Here is a 25,639-nt window from a genome sequence, read left to right as displayed (position 1 = left end):
CCTATCCTTAATCCTAACCCATAGGAGATTAGGTAAATAACATTTTACATTTCCAATTACGTGAGCCATAATTACCGAGCATTCAAAACACGCTTATATTACGCCACAATGACATCTCACATAGCATACTATGTACTTGTACGCACATGAACGCATTTATTACTACACAATCTGAACTAGACTTGAATTGTTGTTAAATACGACGCTACGGTTGTCAAGGAGCACGGTTGAATTTATGATTATTAAATTATATGTTCAACAGCAGCAATTGTAATTGTAATTGCAATGTAATTGAAGCATGCAAGGAGTAATTGTAATTGTAATTGTAATGTAATTGAAGCATGCAAGGAGTAATTGTAATTGTAATTGTAATTTGATATTTTTAGCTTGGAGTAATTGTAATTGTAATGTAATTGAAACATTCATGAAAGTAATTGTAATTGTAATGTAATTGAACTGAAAATAATGTAATTGATCCAACTCTGGTTGACTGACAACACTGACGTTGTGCGTTAACTGCTGGTGACAAACCATGTTGCTTCATTCGGGCAATGGTGTCTGCATCACAATTTTTCATCATGCGCTTCTTGATATAAGAACCATTCTATGCCCACGCAGTCTTGCTTCAGTTGGGATATTGCGGTACGTTGAGCATAGCACCATGTCAACCTGTTTGTTTCATTTGAATGTTTATGATTCATAATGAGCAGACAATGGGCCGTCTACAACGGTAGGCCTATAAAGTAGGCTACAAGCTGTAAAATGTCAAATGATAAGTTCACCGACAGTGCAAAATCTACGATACAAATGAACTTCGTAAACAATTTTGACATTTTTTGACCCAACGCTACAATTTTGACCTAATTTTGACTTTTTTTGACATGTCAAAAATAAATCACTCTAGTTATTATGAAAATATGGTGATTGTTCAGCGAAAGAAAGCAGAAAGTCAATTTAACGTAATTATTCCAGCGTGCCGCCGGCTCAGACGTGCTGATACACTGTATGCCACTACATCCGCTTTCGAACCAGGCTTTTGATTACGTAATAATTACAGTGCACAAATATTAATTCACTGCGGCTGGTGAGAGACAAAGTTATTGTAAAAGCTACAGTTAGTGGTGCGTCATAAGTCCAACAAGATTTTGCAATTGCGTCGCAAATACAAAAGTTAGGGAGACACTGTCCTTGAATTTCCTATTAGGTTCATTTGAATTATTCCACGTCAGAGAAATTAATAATTATTTACGATTTTCATCCACACTCATCCGGATTTTCATTCGCATCATTCGCACCGCACCTTCGTCATTCGCATTGCAAATTTCTCATTCGCACAAGTGCGTACCATCCCACATGTTGAAAACTTGCTATAAACTGGTCAACCGACGACGAGGGTTAGACAGTTCCAGCCAGCCCACAACGTATATACGACGAGTGTATTAGGTGCAAATCTTCCGTATGCTAATACTACATGTTTTTTCCATAATATTTTCACAAATGTGGCATATTAAAAAAAAAAAACATTTTTTAAAGGCGAAAACCCGACAAAATTTGACCACCTCAGGCGGAACGACAACAACTTCGAAGTACGAAGAAACGATGATTCATCGACAGCATGATTTTTGCGGAATTGGCATCATTGAGCGCCTCGGGCAGCTGATATCTTCACCGACTATCAACGCAGATATGTATATAAACCGATGGGTCTGTATGCTTGTCTAAACGAGTCGTACCTAGGAAGTGACTCGATGTAAATCAGAAGTGATGCGAATGATAGTCTATTTAACGTTTCTTTTCAAGGTGGCATGCATTGGTGTGTGTAGCGGGATCGATTCCGACCAAAGTAAACTCTAAAATCCGAGCTTATGTGCTCTAAGTTTATCCAGGTTCCTCAGCCCTCCCATCATCATCGGCGCCATTTGCGCTAAAGCTATAAAAGTGCTCGTAGGCATTTAGGGTAAGCCTTAAAAATGAATATTCAATCCTTGAAGGATTTTGACACAATTACTTTCATCTTTGCATTATAATATAGCATTATTCAGCCACTGCATCGATGGAAATAAATATACAGTCGACTTTGTTTAATTCTGACACTTTGGTTCCGCTCAATTTTGGCCGAATTAGGCCGCGAAACATCTTCGTCTGAATTCAGCATTCGTCCATGGCCAATTGGGCATGCGTAAAGACAAACAACGCATTAAAAATACTGTACTGTTGCGAAATAAATGAAGCAGCTGCGATATACTGCAGTAACTGTCGCTGATCGCATAGAATGCACAATAATTATATCTTCAGATTAGTTGTATTGTACAGTATTTCGATATGAAACGATTCAAGAAATACTGTATGCCGTGTTTCTATGTAATGCACACAAACGCAAAGGAATGATACCTCAATAACAGTTGTATTGTGCTTGTATCTCCATACCAAACGATTCAAGAAATACTGATCTATTGTTGTACAAATGTGCAATAGAGCAAATGTGTTGGTCTTATAGACACAAAACCGTATAGGCCCGGCACGAAACTACCCTATGTATGCCCCCGAATTAAAACAACAGCACCACTAGAAATCATTCTTGTCTTGCATTACAGTTCTATAATTATCCTGATATCTTCGCCAGAAAATCAACATGCTCAACTTATTGGTTTTGGGGCTGATCTCAAGCTACCCATTGTTGACGGGTGCTACTGGTTCACCCGTCAATAACAGTACGGAGGACGGTATGCGATGCAGCGCAGCTCCAGGAACTATGCTGTCCTCCCTGGTCGGACAAGAAGACTTTGCGATCAATTGTAACGACGAGAGGTCGACAGCCCACGCAGAGAAATTGCGGCAGCTCGACAACAGAATGGCAGCGATGGAGAACAATTTCGAATTATTCGTAAGTGCTCGATTTCTGTTTTGTTTTAATTTCGAGAAGTCGCGATAGAGGAACACCTTCCGATACCAGGGTTGTAACCAAGTCACAAGGTTCCGAGTCACAATTCAATCTCAGTTTTATGGTTTTGACTCGAGTCAAGGCGAGTCATTTTCAATTAAACGGCGGGTCATGTCCGAGTCGAAGTCGGGAAGCAGAGCGTCGAGTCCGAGTCCAAGTCATTGTTCACTGTTCAGTTTCGAGTCATGTCCAACCATCTTTTTACAACTTTGCTTGGGTGATATCGAATGCCTTACATTCATAATATACTATAATTTCTTCACTCTGGCCAGTTTCTAGCCATATTTTTCAATTACCAGTACTGATAGACGAAATAACAATAAGGTGGTAACTTTACTATAATTCGAAGTCACTTGGTCGAGTCATGCGCAATGACTCGAGAACATGTCTAGTCTAGCCATGACTTTAGTCAAAACGACCCTAGGGCCTAGGCCTAGCTAATTCTGATCATATGTAAACTCTTCCTATAGTGCTATAGCCTCAGTATAATATAACACGCCATAGATATATACATATACAATGTCTTTTTCAATTCTCTACCGCAGTCGCTGACGATTACCCATGGCAAGCGTTAACCAAAAAATATTCGTCATTACAAGAACCGATTAAAATATCAATCATATTTTAGGCCGGCGTTCAAGTCAGACAAATGGTCACGAAACAAGTTTACATGTACAATGGCTGGAAGGAGTCAAGAAACTTGCTTTTCAAAAACTTTGACGGGTTCGTGGACTACAAAACCGCAAGGAGTCGGTGCGAGGAATTTGGTGGAAGACTCGCTGCGGGGATCTTGAGACATCCTGAAACTGTCAGGTGAGAACCGGGCTTGAGATTCCCCGATGTGCTTTTTGTAATGCTCGGTAGAACAAACCAGACATGGGGTGATTACTTCACGAATGTAATCGATTGCGATTACGATTACTTGTGAATCCCGCGATTACGATTACGATTACGATTACAGCAAAATCAGGAAGTAGTCGATTACGATTACGATTACATTTCAAAAGTAATCACGATTACTCACGATTACATTTGTTTTGCTCCTAGAACTAATTTCAGAAGAGATATTGGAATACAATATAATAAGGCTTACAATGAAAAGATTTAATGAAATAACAACTTTCCTTATAAATCATACGTTATTTACTTGTTACGTCATAATGCACCTATTGCCCAACTCTATACAGTAGTATTCGTCGCACCCAACGATTTGCATTCTTGCCAGGTCCGTAACTGCCACAACCCAAACTCCCCAATAGGACCAGGAGCGAGCTATAAGGGGACTCAAAAGTATTTCGTAAATCAACATAAATTATCATAGAATATTTTCAAGACAGTTAATTAACTTGAAAATTTTCTTGGAGCTTCTGGATTTAATGTCTCTAAATAGCTTGATTTTGAAATACATACCTCTCCCCCTCAATAAAAAGAGCATGCATAATTCATATGAATGGGCATTTCGGTGGTGGTCATTACCCCGCCACGACACACCAAAAGACGTATGCAATTTCGGCCAACATGCAACTCCACAAAGTGCGCCATGGGTAAGTGTCTATTGTCAGTAACCGCGCTCTGTGGGCGTAACGAATAGTCCGGTCCTTCCAATCAGAGCCCCAACAATGCAAATGCCACCCGGGGCACTCACAGAGGAATGAAGACGTGACAATTTGTGCGTGCGTCTCACGAAAGTTTTCCTTTAGTCTGCTACGTTTGGGAGACTACACTATCTTTGGATTATATAAACGACGTTAGTTCACGAATTAACAACATACAATAAAGTAATTATAACAACATACCAGATACTATAATTTTGAATTACGTGCCCCAGCTCTACCGGTAAATCTGGATGAATAGCAATATAATGCAATTATATCAATATTATTGACGAAATTCAGTCATCAACTTGAAAAATGACCACCCTATGGGGTCCCAATACCCAGGGTTGTAATGACTCGAGTCATGACTCGACTCGAGTTGCGATTTTTCGGTGACTAGACTTGACTCGAGTCATGTCTTCAAATGCGTAAATTGACTCGACTCGAGTCAATTTTTGTATTGACTCGACTTGTACTCGAGTCATTTGCATGACTCGAACCAAGTCATATGACTTGAGACTATAACGGCCATGACAGACATTCCATGTAACTTCGAAGAATAGTGAATTTACCACATTATTTGTATTTCGTCTATCAGTCCTGATACTTGGAAATAGGGCCGAAAACTGTGAAAACTGATGAAAATTACTATATTATGAATACGAGCCATTCTATATCACTCGAGCAGAGTTGAAAAAAGTGGCTTGAACCGGATTGATCTGAAAACTGATCTGTGAACATAACGACTTGGACTCGTACTCGAATCAAACACTATGACTCGGACTCGACCCTATACTAGCTGACGTGGACTCGGACTTGACTCGGGGGTGAATTGAAAATGCCTCAACTTGACTCGAGTCTGAACTATAAAAGTGAGATTGACTTGTGACTCGGAACATTGTGACTTGGTTACAACCCTACCAATACCAACGTTTGGAGTGGGGGACGAATTGCTGTTATGGTCCTGATTGTACCTACAGCACACGCTAACATGGTGTAGAAGCGGTTGGCTGTGGCGACACGTATAAATGTCGAGTGAAGAATTGTGAAATAACGATTGGCGCCCGTTTCAAGTAGAGTCATATGAGAATAAGATAACGAAAGCTTAAAATTCTGCCTTTCACTTAATACAGATACTACAAGCTACGGTTACGAGAAACGCCAAAGAACGACTCGGTTATGATCAGTGTTCCCTCTAAGCTGCGCACGTGCGCAAATGCGCATTGCTGACACGGTCTCTGCGCACAGAAAATCTAAGTTGCGCACAAAAAATCCGAAGTGATGACCTTTTTTTTAGTCGTAACGCACTGTTGTTCAAGGGTCTGTGCAGTGAGTTGGTAAGTGTGCGCAGACTTTTCAAAATTAGAGGGAAAATCGGGTATGATATATATCAGCAGCTGTTGATTTTAACCATCGTAATGTTTTATTTGACGAGTACAAAATTTCAAATCTTTGTGTCCGGTGTACACAATACATACGTATACTACATAGATGAGCCTACTGCTCGCCAAGCAGCAACGGTCAAACTGCGTTTAACTAAGCATAAGCAAACATAAATACATAAGTTACTATTTGAAACTAGGCAGAGTGGTGATTATTTTCTTGCTGCGAGGTAGTGGCGTCTGGAGTGTATTGATAACCTGACATATAGCATGGCTTACTCTGTTCTAACAATCACACAACAATGTACATCGAATATATTTACTACGTGTGGATACTTCTTACGCAAGGACGAGCAAAGCTAATACTTCTGACGTAACAATGAGCAGTGGCGTTTGAAAATCAACCGTTTGCGCTATCAATAACCTGGTCTAATATCTCTTCCTTGTTCACGAATGTTCGGTTATGTCATATTCCCTGTACAAATAAAAAGTAATCGTTCATTCACCAAAAAATCGATTAGATATGTGAAGTAGTCGATTACGATTACGATTACTTTGGATTTTTTTCGAATGTAATCGATTGCGATTACGATTACTTGAAAATGCTGTAATCGTCGTAATCGATTACGATTACTAATCGCGATTACCCCATGTCTGGAACAAACTCGCCGTGAATACCACCTTGTCAAACTAAAACGTCGTGTAAATTTGAAAATGTTGAATGAGTTTCTATATACCTCTTAGCGTGAACAATGAGCATCTCACATGTATGTGAAGTTCACATTGCGAATGTAGGTCTGTGATAGCGATACAACAAGAAAGTTAATATTCTATTTATCAACGTCAATGCCACAGCTGCCGTCGCCGGTTTGTCTTTATATACCAGCAGTTCTCCACCGGGGTTGACACCAACCTAGGGGACTTGTGCAAGTCTCATATTTACATTACACACTTCCAGGTACATAATCACCTCCAAGTATATTGGGGCCTACCCGAGAAACCCATGGATCGGATATGATGACATTGATACTGAAGGCAGCTGGGTGTGGGCCGATGGCGGAGTTATTGACGAAGAGACGACCGAATGGAACACCAACGAGCCCAATTCCTACCAAGGAAAGGATGAAGATTGCGGTCAACTTGTTGATAGCACAGAAAACGTGTTACGGATGAATGACCAGCCTTGCACAGAAGGACAGTCGTATATCTGCGAAATCGACTTGAATGACTTTTGATTCGAAATTAGCGTTTCCATACGGCAATCGACATTTCCGGATTGATTTCACGACTTACAAGTTTAAAAAAAAAACGATTTTGTTCCAATGAATAACCGAAATTGTGCGTCAAGATATCAGGGCTTCTTTTCGTCGCGTTTGCAAGCTGAGTTGAACTACTTAATTAATTATTTTAGCTTTTCGAGAGTAGAATAAAATTAGAATTATCGTGACGAGATAGCGTTGCGGTATAATTCACAGCTGCAACCAGGGCATGGTATGGTATGGTATGGAACGGGAATTTTCCATACTCCCGCATGGCGCATACCCGCCCAATCGTTCCATACCATACTTGACAATTTTCCATACCATAGCAACCTTCTTCCATACCATATTTGATACTTTTTCCATAGTGTAATGGTTATGCGTCCGGCTTCTCGAGCGGTAGGTCGTGGGTTCGATCCCCGACCGGGTCATACCAAAGACTCGAAAATTGGTATCCGCAGCTATCCTGCTAGGCGCTCAGCAATTACGGATAGCATGGAGGAGAAAAAAAACGGGGGCGCAGACTAGATGACCTCATGGGGCCGTATCGCAACTCCGTCGTCAAAGCATCTCGATGGTACAGGCGAAAAAGAATATCATCTCTCTCTCTCTCTCTCTCAAATGATATACTATTTTTGACATGTGGAAATGTTGCGGCGTATTTAGTGTAATTATTTTGGATGAAATCATCCATTTAAACAGCCTTGATGCACCAATGATATCCGAGTTTCTTTATATCATATGTCGTCAGCAATGTATGTTGCCTAATCATCGAAGATGGAACGTATAATATTATAGGCTCAAGTAGTGTAGTTGGTATCGTTTGTTGCAGGCCAATCAGAGAGCGCCACGTCATCCTAATTGCCACGCCCATTTTCATACCCTAAGGGTACATTCATCTGCTACGTCATCTGTGCCACATCATCAAGCGCCAAGCCTATAGTGCCACATCATCCATCCATTGCTATATCATCGCTGCATTGATTGCCGCATCTTGATACTTTTCTCGGATATTGTATTATGTGTATTTAGGACTAATATCATCCGTCCATATTTTTTAAACTTGATTTTATGTGTATAAGTTACGGTTTCTGCAGTTTCCACATTTTAGGACTTATGATTGCCGCGTCAAAACGTACCTTGGCTAGAATCGACAGATATTGTATTCTGTGTATTTAGGACTATGTATTTGAATTCCTATTCAGATTATACATAAATGCGAAAACTATGATGTCTATGCAAGGCTATATTCTCCAGATAATATTATTAATATCAAAATTCTACACATCACCACTAATTACTTAATATAAAATGCGATTTTGAGCGCTGCGATAGCAAGTTGAGAGCAAGTTACGCTACATTTCCGTATAGATTTGCACCAAATTTGGTTATAATTACTCCACGCCGGTATGCACTTAAGATTTGAGATCGATGTTGGTCTATGAATTCTAGCTTTACTCATGACATAAAGGTGATAAATTGCGAGTTGTAGCAAGCATCTAACTACTGAGATTATGCCGATTTTACAAGTCCATAAGCTGCTAAACAAATCACTCGCATGTGCGCGTTCCGAATAGTCTTGTAGAATTTTCTAAAGTCGTAACAGCTTAGTAGCATATACGCGAATCCCAAGGTGTAAATAATCGAACGAGCTATAGCCGCAGGCGTGCGATTCGCAGGGCTTTATTTATACAAACACTTTCGATGCCTGTACGCGAACCCCAGCGTTATAACGATTAGGTCTAATTAGCACGTTCTGAAGCCGTAAATTTAGTCAACATCATTGAGATGTCCATGATTTAAATATGGTGATCGAGTGTGACAATAGCACTCGTCAAGGTTAGACAAACATAACCTTAAACTACTCTCTACTTCACAAAATATAAAGAACGAACACCCTCGCCGCAGGTACGCGATCCCCGACGTTATAATGATAGTGCCAAATTAGCCGCATGAAAGCGAGTCTAATGAATATAACGACAGACACCAAGTTAGTTGAAAAGTAAAACTAATCGTGACCGATGCAAGACGGATTGAAACAGCGCTTTCGCTCGATTCTTGTAGTGACCACATTTCATACGGTTCAGTCCTTTTCATGTCACTAGAATAAGGGTGAATAAACCGACAGTGAAACGCCGCCGACGTCTTATAACGTAATAATGTAAGCTGCGTCGGGTGCTGCTATAATGTTAGGAGCGAATATAGTAGAAAGTCCACGTCTGGACACCTGTAAGCAGCTGCGCATACTACCGTAGTAAAACGCATAGCAGAATTCACGCAAAAGTCGATATTGCTTTGTGATGATTTTGATGTTGTTCCATACCGATTGGGAATATAGGACTCCTAATTCCTTAACTAACTACATAATCCCTAGTAACGTAGTCAGACGCATAACGGAATTTACGCAAATCGGTATTGATCTGCGATAATTTTGATCACTATGTTTTGATAATAACTTGCTTCCGAGAAATAGATAACATTCATTATACGTTAGATGATACTTTTTCTTTATATTCTATTATGTGTATTTAGGGCTGATGCGACATCACTATGTTGGCGACAGGCCTGATTTGAACACGCTAATTTTGCAAATTAAACTTATCACCCACCACGAACACTCAATGAAGAGCACCTGGAGCACCTGGAGCACCCACATAAATGTTCCACAATTTGTGACGTATAATATACTGAGCATACAATAAGCTGACAAAACTGATACTTGAGTACTCCGAAATGAACAAGTATTTTACCTTTACACGACGTTTTTGTAAAATGAATACTAATGGTACGCGAATGATCATAGACTAAGCTTGCTTTCAGAGTTGGAAACTAAATGCATATGAAAATTTAACTATGTTTTCCCCTCACGCATCAGATGTAGGCCTACTCAAGTGTTTATGAGGCGGCGAATAGTTCGAAGGTTGTTGGTATGCAAGGACGTCACATAGAATTGTGGAGTTTTCTGTAAACTATAATCCAGTGATCTATTTTCAATCACTATACTTTTATTAATCTAAACTAAGTACTGTTAGTAGGCAAATCCTAGAAAAGTATCCTCTGATAAAAGCAGGAGTAATTCGTTATCTGTGAAATAAATAGATAGCGCGCAATATGAGTGGTGTTACGATGACTGACAAACACTTTGAATTAATGCATAGAAGTAGCGATTTCGAACTACGTAAAAAGTTAGTCGAGCTCACGCATTTTCCATTTTCAAAAGTCGACGTTTTTTGTAAAATGAATATTAATTTTAATAAAAAATAAAAAAGAGCGAAAAATTACATTTTATCTCGGAACGCAACAAGAAAAATCGTATGAACTTGTAAACTACTTATTTATGACATAATAATAATTCTACTTGTACACTTATTCACATTTTATAACACTTTTAGTAATACTTAACGGTTTCAGTTTTAAATAAAACTCGGAATATAAACTAATCGAAAAATTCGGTAACCAATTTCGCGTAGGCTATGCATACAGATGAGGGAAGTTACATCAACGCGTGTTAACTAGTTGTATTATGTAGCTTGTAATTCATGCAAGTTTCGAAACTTCTACACCGAGTCTTTTTAAAGTAGATAGAAACGAAAAACAATTACGCCTAGGCTATGCATACAAATGAGGAAAGTTCCATCAACGCGTGTTAACTAGTTGTATCGAGTTATCGAATGAGTTTTTTCCTTACATCAAAACAACTAGAATGTGTAACTACATTAAAAAACGTTCCTAACCCTTAACGCACCCGCGATAAATCGTACAAGCAACAAGTTTCGAGTAATCGAAATCGCGCCCCCTGAATTCAAAGCTTATTTCGAGATCTAAGCTACTTTGAAAATGAGGATCCTAGAATTTGCTTGAGTTTCATCTATATTTTACAATGCGTTTTCGCGTTCCAGAATGACTTATGTCAATGAAAAATAGCCATTGATCATGGTTTTGTTTTTGAAAGATGTCGCGATGCCGGTGAATTTTATAGTTCTTGTAAAAAGTTGTTTGTACACAATATATGTTTAAAGTAAGTCCTACGCATTCATGATTTCGTCCGAGTTCGTATTTTAGTAATATATACTAATTTACGATAGCGCGTTTGTAACTTGTGCAAGTACAGGAATATCATAGTTCTTGAACCGTGCTCAATGCTTAATAGAGCATTTTTGCTATTTTTCATCGCCATAAGTCATTCTGGACCGCGTAAACGCATCGTACGATATAGATGAAAGTTATGCAAATCCTAGGATCCTCATTTTTAAAGTAGCTAAGATCTCGAAATAAGCTCTGACTTGCTATTCTCCTCAAAGCATGGAATTATCAAGAGTATCACCTTCGATCACTGAAGAAACGGATGAAATTATATTCTAAGCATATTCCTTGACCAGGAATTTTATCATGTACGAACTCGACGGCTCATGCGTTAAGGTAAATACGAAAGCAGAGAGAACCTTACGTCGAGTTGGGGATGAAATATTCGAGCGACATCGAACTGTCCTAAACGCAGTCTCCAAACGTCTCCGCTATTTGCACTTTTTCACATTTTATAACACCTCAAGTAGTACTTAACAGTTTTAGTTTTAAATAAAATACGGAATACAAACTAATCGAAAAATTCGGTTTTTGCGTGCATCTGTTTTGCGTGGGGGCGTATAGCACGTACCTATACATAGTTAACTTTAACAACGGAATTACCATGCTTAACATTGAATCCCAACTCGAAACTTGATACGTAGTTGTAGAACATTATGGCAATGCACCATGCTAAATTTCATCACACATCTAATGATGGAACACCTTTAAAACTAACGCAGTCGAATACCGACTTTTACGCATATCTGTTTTGCGTGAACATAGCATATACCTATACATAGTCAATTTTAATAGCAGAATTACCGTGTTAAACATTGAATTCCCACCTTGAAAGTTGGTACGCGGTTATAGGAGATTATAACAATGCACCATACCAAATCCCATCACACATTTCATGATGGAACAACTTTAAAACTAACGCGGCTCTACATCGACTTTTTGCGTACATCTGTTTTGTGGGAGCGTATAGCACGTAGCCTACCCATACATAGCCAACTTTAATAACGGAATTACCATGCTTAACATTGAATCCCAACTCGAAACTTGATACGTAGTTATAGGACATTATGGCAATTCACCATGCTAAATTTCATCACACATCTAATGATGGAACACCTTTGAAACTATCGCAGTCGAATACCAACTTTTACGCATATCTGTTTTTCGTGAACATAGCATATACCCATACATAGTCAATTTTAATAACAGAATTAGCATGCTAAACATTAAATTCTCACCTTGAACGTTGATACGCGGTTGTAGGACATAATAACAATGCACCATACCAAATTTCGTCAGACATTTCATGATGTAACACCTTTAAAACTAACGCAGTTCTATACCAACTTCGCGTGAATCTGTTTGCGGGAGCGTAGCACGTACCTATGCGTGATCAACTTTAGTGATGGAATTACATATGTAATTAAGTTTCAACACTTTTACAATGATTCGTCTTGCTTCCTATAACATCCCACTCGAGAAAATGCGTCGTATGATATAGATGAAACTAGCACAACTCATCAAGACCGCTGAAAACAGTACATTTCAACATTTAGTAGCAGTAAATTTCTAGTAAAGTACAAGACGTGATGATTTCCGAGTGAGTTAAAAAGTAAGTATTGCAGGTATAGTTTACCTGAAAACCGAATACTCTGAAATAGAAGTAGATGCAGTGTAAATAGTTAATCACTTGATTAAGTTTAGTGCAAGCAGATAAAACCTATACTTGAGTAGTACAAAATGCACGAGTACTTCGCTATCGCCTCCCTCCACGTAATAAGTGTCTACGGTTTAAGACTGCTTTTACCGATACTCGTCGGTTTCAGTTTTAGATAGAATTCGGAAACCAAATAATTTCATAAACATAAGCTAATTTAATGAATTTACTCGAATGTACTATGCCGCGCTGATAAGATTAATTATAATATACTTATCATGTTACAGCGATTTTTCTAGCGTAGAAAATCTTTAAAATGTAGTAAGCAGGCCAAATGAAGATATTCGTTGAGCTGAATAAACATAAAAAATACTCTAGACTACTTTATCGGTACTTTACAGTTACAGTTTTAGATAAAATTTGTCCCTTTCACCTATAATTACAACTCCTCGCTATCTAAACATGTTTAGACTATATTATTTGCGATGATACGAACCCGTGAAGTACTCAAGTTGCTTTTCGTAGGATATAGATGAAACTGACAACACTCACCAAGACCAGTGATCCACTGAAAAAAGTAAATTGTAGCAGTAAAGTCCCACTAAAGTACAAGAAGTAATGATTTCCCAGTTAGTTAAAAAGTAAGTATTGAGGTATAGTTTGGTCGAAAAAGCGAAAAACTCTGAAATAGAAGTAGATGCAGTGTAAATAGGTAATCACTTCATTAAGTATAGCGTAAGCAGGCCAAACCTATACTTAAGTACTGCAAATGTACAAGTACTTCGCTATGTTCTCCTTCCACGTAAAAAGTGACTAGGTTTTAGAGTACTTTATCGGTACTCGACAGTTTCAGTGTTAGATAAAATTTGGTAAGACTTTAAATTTTAAAGTAGTTTGAGCTTACGTTTGTATCACCTTGACAAGTAACATTATCAGACATGAAAATGATACTATCACCGAATATAGAAGTTAACACGCGTCAATGTGTTTCGGAATTCACGAGAAATTGCTTACTAAGAGAAGTATATTGTTGTATACACAATAGTGGAGAGAATATTTAAAATGTAGTAAGCAGGCCGATGGGTATTCGTTTAGTTGTATAGGCATAAAAAACATTCCCGCGCGCTCTTAAACAAAACACTTCCTAACCCTACCACCTAATACTAAGACGCGCGCAGGAATATTTTTTATGCCTATACAACTAAACGAATACCCATCGGCCTGCTTACTACATTTTAAATATTCTCTCCACTATTGTGTATACAACAATATACTTCTCTTAGTAAGCAATTTCTCGTGAATTCCGAAACACATTGACGCGTGTTAACTTCTATATTCGGTGATAGTATCATTTTCATGTCTGATAATGTTACTTGTCAAGGTGATACAAACGTAAGCTCAAACTACTTTAAAATTTAAAGTCTTACCAAATTTTATCTAACACTGAAACTGTCGAGTACCGATAAAGTACTCTAAAACCTAGTCACTTTTTACGTGGAAGGAGAACATAGCGAAGTACTTGTACATTTGCAGTACTTAAGTATAGGTTTGGCCTGCTTACGCTATACTTAATGAAGTGATTACCTATTTACACTGCATCTACTTCTATTTCAGAGTTTTTCGCTTTTTCGACCAAACTATACCTCAATACTTACTTTTTAACTAACTGGGAAATCATTACTTCTTGTACTTTAGTGGGACTTTACTGCTACAATTTACTTTTTTCAGTGGATCACTGGTCTTGGTGAGTGTTGTCAGTTTCATCTATATCCTACGAAAAGCAACTTGAGTACTTCACGGGTTCGTATCATCGCAAATAATATAGTCTAAACATGTTTAGATAGCGAGGAGTTGTAATTATAGGTGAAAGGGACAAATTTTATCTAAAACTGTAACTGTAAAGTACCGATAAAGTAGTCTAGAGTATTTTTTATGTTTATTCAGCTCAACGAATATCTTCATTTGGCCTGCTTACTACATTTTAAAGATTTTCTACGCTAGAAAAATCGCTGTAACATGATAAGTATATTATAATTAATCTTATCAGCGCGGCATAGTACATTCGAGTAAATTCATTAAATTAGCTTATGTTTATGAAATTATTTGGTTTCCGAATTCTATCTAAAACTGAAACCGACGAGTATCGGTAAAAGCAGTCTTAAACCGTAGACACTTATTACGTGGAGGGAGGCGATAGCGAAGTACTCGTGCATTTTGTACTACTCAAGTATAGGTTTTATCTGCTTGCACTAAACTTAATCAAGTGATTAACTATTTACACTGCATCTACTTCTATTTCAGAGTATTCGGTTTTCAGGTAAACTATACCTGCAATACTTACTTTTTAACTCACTCGGAAATCATCACGTCTTGTACTTTACTAGAAATTTACTGCTACTAAATGTTGAAATGTACTGTTTTCAGCGGTCTTGATGAGTTGTGCTAGTTTCATCTATATCATACGACGCATTTTCTCGAGTGGGATGTTATAGGAAGCAAGACGAATCATTGTAAAAGTGTTGAAACTTAATTACATATGTAATTCCATCACTAAAGTTGATCACGCATAGGTACGTGCTACGCTCCCGCAAACAGATTCACGCGAAGTTGGTATAGAACTGCGTTAGTTTTAAAGGTGTTACATCATGAAATGTCTGACGAAATTTGGTATGGTGCATTGTTATTATGTCCTACAACCGCGTATCAACGTTCAAGGTGAGAATTTAATGTTTAGCATGCTAATTCTGTTATTAAAATTGACTATGTATGGGTATATGCTATGTTCACGAAAAACAGATATGCGTAAAAGTTGGTATTCGACTGCGATAGTTTCAAAGGTGTTCCATCATTAGATGTGTGATGAAATTTAGCATGGTGAATTGCCATAATGTCCTATAACTACGTATCAAGTTTCGAGTTGGGATTCAATGTTAAGCATGGTAATTCCGTTATTAAAGTTGGCTATGTATGGGTAGGCTACGTGCTATACGCTCCCACAAAACAGATGTACGCAAAAAGTCGATGTAGAGCCGCGTTAGTTTTAAAGTTGTTCCATCATGAAATGTGTGATGGGATTTGGTATGGTGCATTGTTATAATCTCCTATAACCGCGTACCAACTTTCAAGGTGGGAATTCAATGTTTAACACGGTAATTCTGCTATTAAAATTGACTATGTATAGGTATATGCTATGTTCACGCAAAACAGATATGCGTAAAAGTCGGTATTCGACTGCGTTAGTTTTAAAGGTGTTCCATCATTAGATGTGTGATGAAATTTAGCATGGTGCATTGCCATAATGTTCTACAACTACGTATCAAGTTTCGAGTTGGGATTCAATGTTAAGCATGGTAATTCCGTTGTTAAAGTTAACTATGTATAGGTACGTGCTATACGCCCCCACGCAAAACAGATGCACGCAAAAACCGAATTTTTCGATTAGTTTGTATTCCGTATTTTATTTAAAACTAAAACTGTTAAGTACTACTTGAGGTGTTATAAAATGTGAAAAAGTGCAAATAGCGGAGACGTTTGGAGACTGCGTTTAGGACAGTTCGATGTCGCTCGAATATTTCATCCCCAACTCGACGTAAGGTTCTCTCTGCTTTCGTATTTACCTTAACGCATGAGCCGTCGAGTTCGTACATGATAAAATTCCTGGTCAAGGAATATGCTTAGAATATAATTTCATCCGTTTCTTCAGTGATCGAAGGTGATACTCTTGATAATTCCATGCTTTGAGGAGAATAGCAAGTCAGAGCTTATTTCGAGATCTTAGCTACTTTGAAAATGAGGATCCTAGGATTTGCATAACTTTCATCTATATCGTACGATGCGTTTACGCGGTCCAGAATGACTTATGGCGATGAAAAATAGCAAAAATGCTCTATTAAGCATTGAGCACGGTTCAAGAACTATGATATTCCTGTACTTGCACAAGTTACAAACGCGCTATCGTAAATTAGTATATATTACTAAAATACGAACTCGGACGAAATCATGAATGCGTAGGACTTACTTTAAACATATATTGTGTACAAACAACTTTTTACAAGAACTATAAAATTCACCGGCATCGCGACATCTTTCAAAAACAAAACCATGATCAATGGCTATTTTTCATTGACATAAGTCATTCTGGAACGCGAAAACGCATTGTAAAATATAGATGAAACTCAAGCAAATTCTAGGATCCTCATTTTCAAAGTAGCTTAGATCTCGAAATAAGCTTTGAATTCAGGGGGCGCGATTTCGATTACTCGAAACTTGTTGCTTGTACGATTTATCGCGGGTGCGTTAAGGGTTAGGAACGTTTTTTAATGTAGTTACACATTCTACACTGTAAATTCTGAAGTGTTGCTCAACCCGGAAAATTGAACACGAAACGTGATCCAAAAATTGAACGCCTAGAAGTGTTGCGAAGTGTTTAAATTAAAAGTGTTTACCTAAAAAGTGTTCAGCCTCAAAGTAGCTGGTTGACTAGTCACCGGAACGCAGGGCTCAAAATAAAATCAGATTTTATTGATTCATGAATAGATGACGCTTATAATACCCAACCTGGGTGATTAAATACGTGCAAACATTGAAATTTCCAATAGCTGCTGTGACAGGGTTTCATAAATTCAGATCAGCAGTTGAAACCGTTTCCGGAATAGTCCATGAAATCACGAACATCACAAATGATCAAGAGCAAACTCACTACAAATATCATGCAACTCGTTCAATTATGAAAATGAATGCATAGGGAATTAGGGATAGTGATAACAAAATATCATTTAGTATCTTCAACTTTTGTGACAATGGCATGGAATCAAATTCATTGGTTACGTCCGTTAACGGAAAACATGATCAACACAAATCATTAAAACATATTTATAATTGATCAAATTAAGCCTCGTAAATTTCTAATTTATTGTAAGAAAACAAACAATGAATATATCAGTTTCACTACCACTACCACGATAAACAAGTAACAAAGTATTTTTTTACTCTTAATGAAATTGGAACCGCTAACCAGGCATCAAAAATATTCTTGGGCTTGCATTACAAGGATTTATATCAGGTTAATGCCAATCACTTTTGTTTAAATAACAAAGAAATCGTTTCTTTGAGTCCATACAAATTTTGCAGATTTACAGAATAGATTTTGTTGTTATTTGCCAGTTTGCTGCAAAATATGAAATCTGGAAGTCATTAGGGCACTGGTTCTTGAACATATTTGGACACGCCCCGTTATGATAGCAAAACAATTTCACACACCCCTTATCGTCGTATCATGAAATTTAAAAAAGCAACCAGAACGCTAGAAATCCCAACTGATAGTTGGATGGCAGTAATAGTTGTTGATGAGAGAATATTCAAATATTAAATTCTGACCATACACAGAGAAATAAGTAGAAGCTGCCATGTGCGAAAAAGATTTTAGTTGACAGCGGGTTCACGCCCCTTCAAATGCTTTCTCCTGTTTGAGAACCACTCCTTCAGGGTATTACAATCCAATGCATAGTAGCTCAAAACGTCAACAATGTTTCTGAATACTTCATTTTCACTGAAGCAGTTTTATATTCTTGGCATCAGCTGCAATCCAGGATCGGTCAATCTCTGATTCGTGGCGTGCCATGGTGTTTGCTTCTTTTCTACTGGTCGACTCCAAGTTGTGCTCCTTGAAAATGTGATTAAATTCCAAAGTTTTGAATATGTAGATGAAAATTCTAAATTTTATGCAGAAATAAATATAACTATTTCACACATGCAGGTTACACAAGCGCAGGAAAGGCGCTCGGGTACATGTGAAATCCTATCACTGAGAAGGACTAAAATTCGCATAACGACTAATAAAAATATCTTGAATTAGGTCTGCGCTTTTTTCAATTCGGCCATTTTGACATTTACATTGACATTCAGACGCACAGGCCACAGTGAGAATGCAGAACTGTAACTCAGAATGAAATTTATAGCAGAACGTCTATGTACGTCTACGAACAGTCTATGTAAATTTGTATGGTCCACAAAACAGAAAGATTACGATACCTGTTTCAATAAGACATGCGCTTGGGTCTTGGATTGTATTAGCTTGTCTCTCAATTTGGCTTGGAGAAGAAGACAGTTGACTTCATCAACCTCGTTTTGCTGAAAATGTAATTGATTACAAACAAGATCCGAAAATAAATATAGTAGAATCGTTGTTCCTATGGGTTTGGATTTCCATTACAATAATTGACCAGACAAAGGACACATTGATTGTCTTTAGTACAAAAATCTTTGTGACATCTTATCGAAGGTGTTGAATACTTTTCCTTCATTGCAGTAATTGTAATTGTTCTCAATCTTTCAAAATACTTCCTTCCTGATTAAATTTAATAACGAAATTATTTGGAATTAGCACGACATGGGAAATGATCTCAATTTGATGTTCCAAGTATAGTTCAGTAAGCAGTAGTTTAAATACAAGTTACCCCAGCTCTTTACATTCAAGAACACCTCTGTTCAATGTACACAGATCAACCCTCTCTTCAGCTCATATCGCATATAGAGATGGTTATTAAGAAAATTAGGACTGCAAAAACCAGCACATTATATGATCAATGGTGATATATGAAATGAATAAATAGACTTACATGATCACATGTTTCCATGGGTTCTTGAGGCAAAAGTATTATCGCAAAAGATGACTGCACCGGCACAAAATCCGTTCAGATGACTCCTCACGTCACTATCAACATTGTCTGTTAGCACAGGCACGGTAGAACCAGGGGGTCTCTTCGAAGAGTCGACACCAGTTGGATGAATTTGAAGATCAATCCAAGACTGTTGAAAAGAAAATACTTGTTTCAAAAATTTGCAATACAAGGGAACTATTCAATATTCGAACAGCTTCTTCGAGGTGCAAAACTTCAATATAAAATTGAATAGTATATGCATATTGAAATGAGCCCGAATATTTTCAGCTGAGACTCGTCAGGGGTAATCGTCAGCAACTAGTAGAGAACTCGGCACTCAGTATTACGCAGATATCACACTGGATACATTTGTATGTGACAAAGGGGCGTCTTTCATAGAACAAATAATTATTGTAATGGAAAGTTAAAGTTGCATGTGACCGTACCACCAATTTTACTACAGCACGAGTAGCATACTTTCCTGGATTGTTAATCATTTTAGTGGAATTTTACCAGCAAACATTCATAAAAATAACCGAATGCAGCAGAATCAAATTCATTATCTAAGGATATACCAGTTTACTTACGAAATACCGCGATGCTTACCAGTATTTTAAACAACAAATGCATTTCAAGAAGGTGCCCATTGCAATACATACTACCTGCACATTAGGGCATTTTTCATATTCTTTCCATCAGCCGCAACCCAGGCTTGATGAGTCCCTGATTCATGGCGTGCCATGGCGGATCTTTTTTACTGGTCAAATCCAAATGCTGCTCCTAGAAAATACGAAACATTACAAAGGAAAATTGTAAATTTGATGCAGAAGTAAATATAAATATTTCACACAGATAGGTTACAGAAGCGCAGGAGAGGTGCTCAGCCCCCCAGGTTGAGAACCACTGACCTAGCCCATTATAGTTCAGTAAGCAATAGTTAAAGTACAAGATACACGAGCTCATTACGTTCAACTACATCTCTGTTCAGTGTTCAGTGTACACAGTTCAGGGTACACTGTACTGTACAGTGTACACAGATGAAGCCTTTTTCAGCTCATATCGAATAGCCCGTAAGCTACTCTGCGAGATAGTTCGTGAGAAAAGTAGGACTGCAAAAACCAGCAAATTACATAATCAATGGTGATATATAAAATGAAAAAATAGGCTTACATAATCACATGTATCCATGGGCTCTTGAGACAAAGGTCTGTATCACATAAGATGACTGTGCCGGCACAAAACCCGTTACGAACGACTCCTCACGTCACTGTCAACATTGTCTGATAGCGCAGGCACGGTAGACCCAGGGGACTCTTTTTAAAGAGTGGACATCAGTTGAACGAATTTGAGGATCAATCCAAGACTATTGAAAAGAAATATTTGTTGCCAAAATTCGCAATACAAATGAACTGCTCAGTAATCACGCAGATATCATACTGGATACAGTTTTTTTTTCTGCAATAAGTTGTGCGTGACAGAAGGGTGTATTTCATAGAATAATTGAGTAATGGAATGGAAAGTTGCACATGACGTTACCACCAATTTTACTCTGGCACAGTTAGTATACTTCCTGGATTGTTAACAATTTTTGTGAAATTTTACCAGCAAACATTCATAAAAATCTTTATCACAAAGATAACCGATTGCAACAGAATCAAATTCATTCTCTAAGGATATACCAGTTCACTTACAAAACACCGTGATGCTTACCAGTATTCCATACAGCAAATGCATTTCAAAAAGGTGCCAAGTTCAATACATACTACCTGCAAAATAGAGTTTAGTTCAGTTACCGTATCACAATAAACTCAGAAAAGTCAAATTTGGGGATTGGGCAAAACAAATACTACCCCTCGTGATCCATGGTTTGTTGAAAAGATTGTTTGTTTGGCTGTGCTATTTTTGGGGCGATTTTTTGGACCTGAAAAGGTAAGATTTTGACTAAAAAATTCAAATTCACACATATTTTGATGATGAAAAACTTAATTTTGACCCCATGTACTTAAATTAGGTGTTTCTCACATAGTGTTAGAATTGTATTACCGGAACTTATCTTTATTTCTGGCTGTAGCTGTCTGTTCTTCCGAAGTAATTTGACCTGGAAAAATCTTTTAGCATGAAAATTGACAAATTTTTACATGAAAAAGAACTTATTTTATCGAAATCTGGACCCATGAATAATTCTAGTATTAGTTACATCTCGTATTATGGTAGAAATAATTAAAAATTTGTTGTAGTACAACGAAAGATACTTTCCTACATTTTCGGGTAGAAATGTCTGTCCTAACTAAGTAGCTTGGCAAGAATGAAGAAAGAATGTTCACCAGCTGCAGTTGTTGGCCGGCAACACTGAAGTTGTGCGTACACTGCACTCTCTCTCTCATTATGACAAAGTTGTCTACATCGCAATTATTCATCATACGGTTTCTAATAGAAGAACCAATGCCCACGCAGTCTTGCTTCGGTTAGGATAGTGCAATAGGCTACGTTGAGTATTTGTTTCATTTGACAGTTAATGATTCACAATGAGCAGACGATGGTCCGTCTACAACGGTAGGACTATAAAGTAGGCTACAAGATGTAAATTCTAAAATTATAAGTTAACCGACAGTGCAATCATCTATGATACAAACGAAATGCAAGTTGCCAACAAAATTTTGATTTTATAAAGAATTTTGGCAATTTTTGACCTAACGGTACAATTTTGACAAAATTCTGACCTATTTTGACAAGTCAAAAAAAATCGCTTTAGTTAACACCTTACCACTTGGAATAAACAGTAGGCCTACAGTGTAAAATGTGTTGCAGTTGAAAAACAATCAAAACCGTTGCATGACTGTCATACCGGCATTCAATTGCTGACATTGCAGTACTTGTCCACAATGGACCACAATATCGCCTACATAGTGATATTTCAGTGTGGATAGAGAGAACATCCCTTTATCCATATGTCAAAAAATTTACTTTTATAGCAGCTTCCCATCAGTGCCGTAGTACTGGACCTGGTCGCAGCCTGGTATATTATCAGATTCGAAGCTCGATCATACAGCAATAATATCAGACGAATCATATACTACAAAACATCTAAAGAACATTCATATGAATAAGGAATATCAGTAGCCTGCTAAAACATCTAAAACAAACGACGTTACTGCAATGTCAAAGCGAGTTAATTTTATGACTATTCTCACATTACATACATTCAATAACATTTACCGCATTTCCATACCTTACAGTACATGGATGTTATGATCCTTTACGCCATCAGGTAGCAGAAACTGCTTCAATATATCCATTTCGCCAAGTTTTTTCGTGTACCCTACTCTCTGCCTGAAGCCTGACGAACCACCAATTCAAATCCAAACTGAAATCGAGCGCGCTCTACCGTAACGAAGGTTGTGACCCCTCTGCGTCACAGGGAAATATGTATATTTCATTGAAATATTACCCTTAAACTTAGTGTTGGGTCAAGTGAGTAATATTATTTTACATATACCGTGATTTAATGTGATCTCCAAACGTAGCGATGGTTTATGAATGCAAAATTGATGATAAATTACCAAGTATATATTTTCTTGAAAATAAGCCGCAGTGGCGAAGTGTTACATGTAAACGGAGAAATACGCAGAAGCGTTGCGACGATAATGGCCCAATGCGTTTATATGCCCAAAAAGTGTGTCTGTACGCAGAAAAAAGTGTTATGAAGTGTTCAATACGACCTTGCGGATTTACAGTGTAGTTGTTTTGATGTAAGGAAAAAACTCATTCGATAACTCGATACAACTAGTTAACACGCGTTGATGGAACTTTCCTCATTTGTATGCATAGCCTAGGCGTAATTGTTTTTCGTTTCTATCTACTTTAAAAAGACTCGGTGTAGAAGTTTCGAAACTTGCATGAATTACAAGCTACATAATACAACTAGTTAACACGCGTTGATGTAACTTCCCTCATCTGTATGCATAGCCTACGCGAAATTGGTTACCGAATTTTTCGATTAGTTTATATTCCGAGTTTTATTTAAAACTGAAACCGTTAAGTATTACTAAAAGTGTTATAAAATGTGAATAAGTGTACAAGTAGAATTATTATTATGTCATAAATAAGTAGTTTACAAGTTCATACGATTTTTCTTGTTGCGTTCCGAGATAAAATGTAATTTTTCGCTCTTTTTTATTTTTTATTAAAATTATTATTCATTTTACAAAAAACGTCGACTTTTGAAAATGGAAAATGCGTGAGCTCGACTAACTTTTTACGTAGTTCGAAATCGCTACTTCTATGCATTAATTCAAAGTGTTTGTCAGTCATCGTAACACCACTCATATTGCGCGCTATCTATTTATTTCACAGATAACGAATTACTCCTGCTTTTATCAGAAGATACTTTTCTAGGATTTGCCTACTAACAGTACTTAGTTTAGATTAATAAAAGTATAGTGATTGAAAATAGATCACTGGATTATAGTTTACAGAAAACTCCACAATTCTATGTGACGTCCTTGCATACCAACAACCTTCGAACTATTCGCCGCCTCATAAACACTTGAGTAGGCCTACATCTGATGCGTGAGGGGAAAACATAGTTAAATTTTCATATGCATTTAGTTTCCAACTCTGAAAGCAAGCTTAGTCTATGATCATTCGCGTACCATTAGTATTCATTTTACAAAAACGTCGTGTAAAGGTAAAATACTTGTTCATTTCGGAGTACTCAAGTATCAGTTTTGTCAGCTTATTGTATGCTCAGTATATTATACGTCACAAATTGTGGAACATTTATGTGGGTGCTCCAGGGTGCTCTTCATTGAGTGTTCGTGGTGGGTGATAAGTTTAATTTGCAAAATTAGCGTGTTCAAATCAGGCCTGTCGCCAACATAGTGATGTCGCATTAGCCCTAAATACACATAATAGAATATAAAGGAAAAGTATCATCTAACGTATAATGAATGTTATCTATTTCTCGGAAGCAAGTTATTATCAAAACATAGTGATCAAAATTATCGCAGATCAATACCGATTTGCGTAAATTCCGTTATGCGTCTGACTACGTTACTAGGGATTATGTAGTTAGTTAAGGAATTAGGAGTCCTATATTCCCAATCGGTATGGAACAACATCAAAATCATCACAAAGCAATATCGACTTTTGCGTGAATTCTGCTATGCGTTTTACTACGGTAGTATGCGCAGCTGCTTACAGGTGTCCAGACGTGGACTTTCTACTATATTCGCTCCTAACATTATAGCAGCACCCGACGCAGCTTACATTATTACGTTATAAGACGTCGGCGGCGTTTCACTGTCGGTTTATTCACCCTTATTCTAGTGACATGAAAAGGACTGAACCGTATGAAATGTGGTCACTACAAGAATCGAGCGAAAGCGCTGTTTCAATCCGTCTTGCATCGGTCACGATTAGTTTTACTTTTCAACTAACTTGGTGTCTGTCGTTATATTCATTAGACTCGCTTTCATGCGGCTAATTTGGCACTATCATTATAACGTCGGGGATCGCGTACCTGCGGCGAGGGTGTTCGTTCTTTATATTTTGTGAAGTAGAGAGTAGTTTAAGGTTATGTTTGTCTAACCTTGACGAGTGCTATTGTCACACTCGATCACCATATTTAAATCATGGACATCTCAATGATGTTGACTAAATTTACGGCTTCAGAACGTGCTAATTAGACCTAATCGTTATAACGCTGGGGTTCGCGTACAGGCATCGAAAGTGTTTGTATAAATAAAGCCCTGCGAATCGCACGCCTGCGGCTATAGCTCGTTCGATTATTTACACCTTGGGATTCGCGTATATGCTACTAAGCTGTTACGACTTTAGAAAATTCTACAAGACTATTCGGAACGCGTACATGCGAGTGATTTGTTTAGCAGCTTATGGACTTGTAAAATCGGCATAATCTCAGTAGTTAGATGCTTGCTACAACTCGCAATTTATCACCTTTATGTCATGAGTAAAGCTAGAATTCATAGACCAACATCGATCTCAAATCTTAAGTGCATACCGGCGTGGAGTAATTATAACCAAATTTGGTGCAAATCTATA

At 37.7% G+C, this 25,639-nt stretch overlaps 1 protein-coding gene and 2 long non-coding RNA genes across 9 annotated transcripts in view; 2 read left to right on the top strand and 1 right to left on the bottom strand.

Moving 5' to 3' along the window:
• Positions 1-23,322, bottom strand: part of LOC145445470 (uncharacterized) — a 153,681-nt gene extending 130,359 nt beyond the window's left edge. Inside the window, exons 1-6 of one of the 7 annotated variants that reach the window (XR_013917036.1) lie at positions 22,806-23,322; positions 20,747-21,674; positions 20,239-20,356; positions 19,595-19,724; positions 18,948-19,046; positions 17,914-18,579 (exon numbers count right to left, since the gene is read on the bottom strand). This is a non-coding gene — a long non-coding RNA (uncharacterized LOC145445470). Of the gene's footprint in view, positions 1-17,913; positions 18,580-18,946; positions 19,047-19,534; positions 19,857-20,238; positions 20,357-20,746; positions 21,675-22,805 lie in introns of those variants that run through there. The other 6 variants (XR_013917033.1, XR_013917032.1, XR_013917031.1 and 3 more) reach the window with 6 other exon arrangements.
• LOC145445481 (uncharacterized) overlaps positions 1-25,639 on the top strand; it is a 97,444-nt gene that overhangs the window by 4,715 nt on the left and 67,090 nt on the right. The window lies entirely within an intron of this gene.
• Positions 2,590-7,248, top strand: LOC145445562 (alpha-N-acetylgalactosamine-specific lectin-like). The gene is made up of 3 exons (XM_080323749.1): positions 2,590-2,884; positions 3,570-3,754; positions 6,877-7,248. The coding sequence occupies exons 1-3, from the start codon at positions 2,633-2,635 to the stop codon at positions 7,151-7,153; spliced, it is 714 nt and encodes a 237-aa protein (XP_080179875.1). The 5' UTR covers positions 2,590-2,632; the 3' UTR covers positions 7,154-7,248.

The sequence above is a fragment of the Botryllus schlosseri genome, chromosome 8, assembly GCF_051294905.1.
Source record: "Botryllus schlosseri isolate E-star chromosome 8, Bs_hap1, whole genome shotgun sequence".
NCBI classification, from domain to species: domain Eukaryota; kingdom Metazoa; phylum Chordata; class Ascidiacea; order Stolidobranchia; family Styelidae; genus Botryllus; species Botryllus schlosseri.
The sequence above is the reverse complement of the archived record's forward strand: the minus strand, read 5'-3'. Positions and strand labels throughout refer to the sequence as shown.

What these genes read in the sequence shown, in the direction of transcription:
- LOC145445562 (XM_080323749.1), top strand. Translation starts at nt 2,633, where the DNA reads ATGCTCAACTTATTGGTTTTGGGGCTGATCTCAAGCTACCCATTGTTG. An exon ending in AGAACAATTTCGAATTATTC is followed by an intron (nt 2,885 to 3,569) that starts GTAAGTGCTCGA and finishes ATCATATTTTAG; the next exon opens with GCCGGCGTTCAAGTCAGACA. An exon ending in AGACATCCTGAAACTGTCAG is followed by an intron (nt 3,755 to 6,876) that starts GTGAGAACCGGG and finishes ACACACTTCCAG; the next exon opens with GTACATAATCACCTCCAAGT.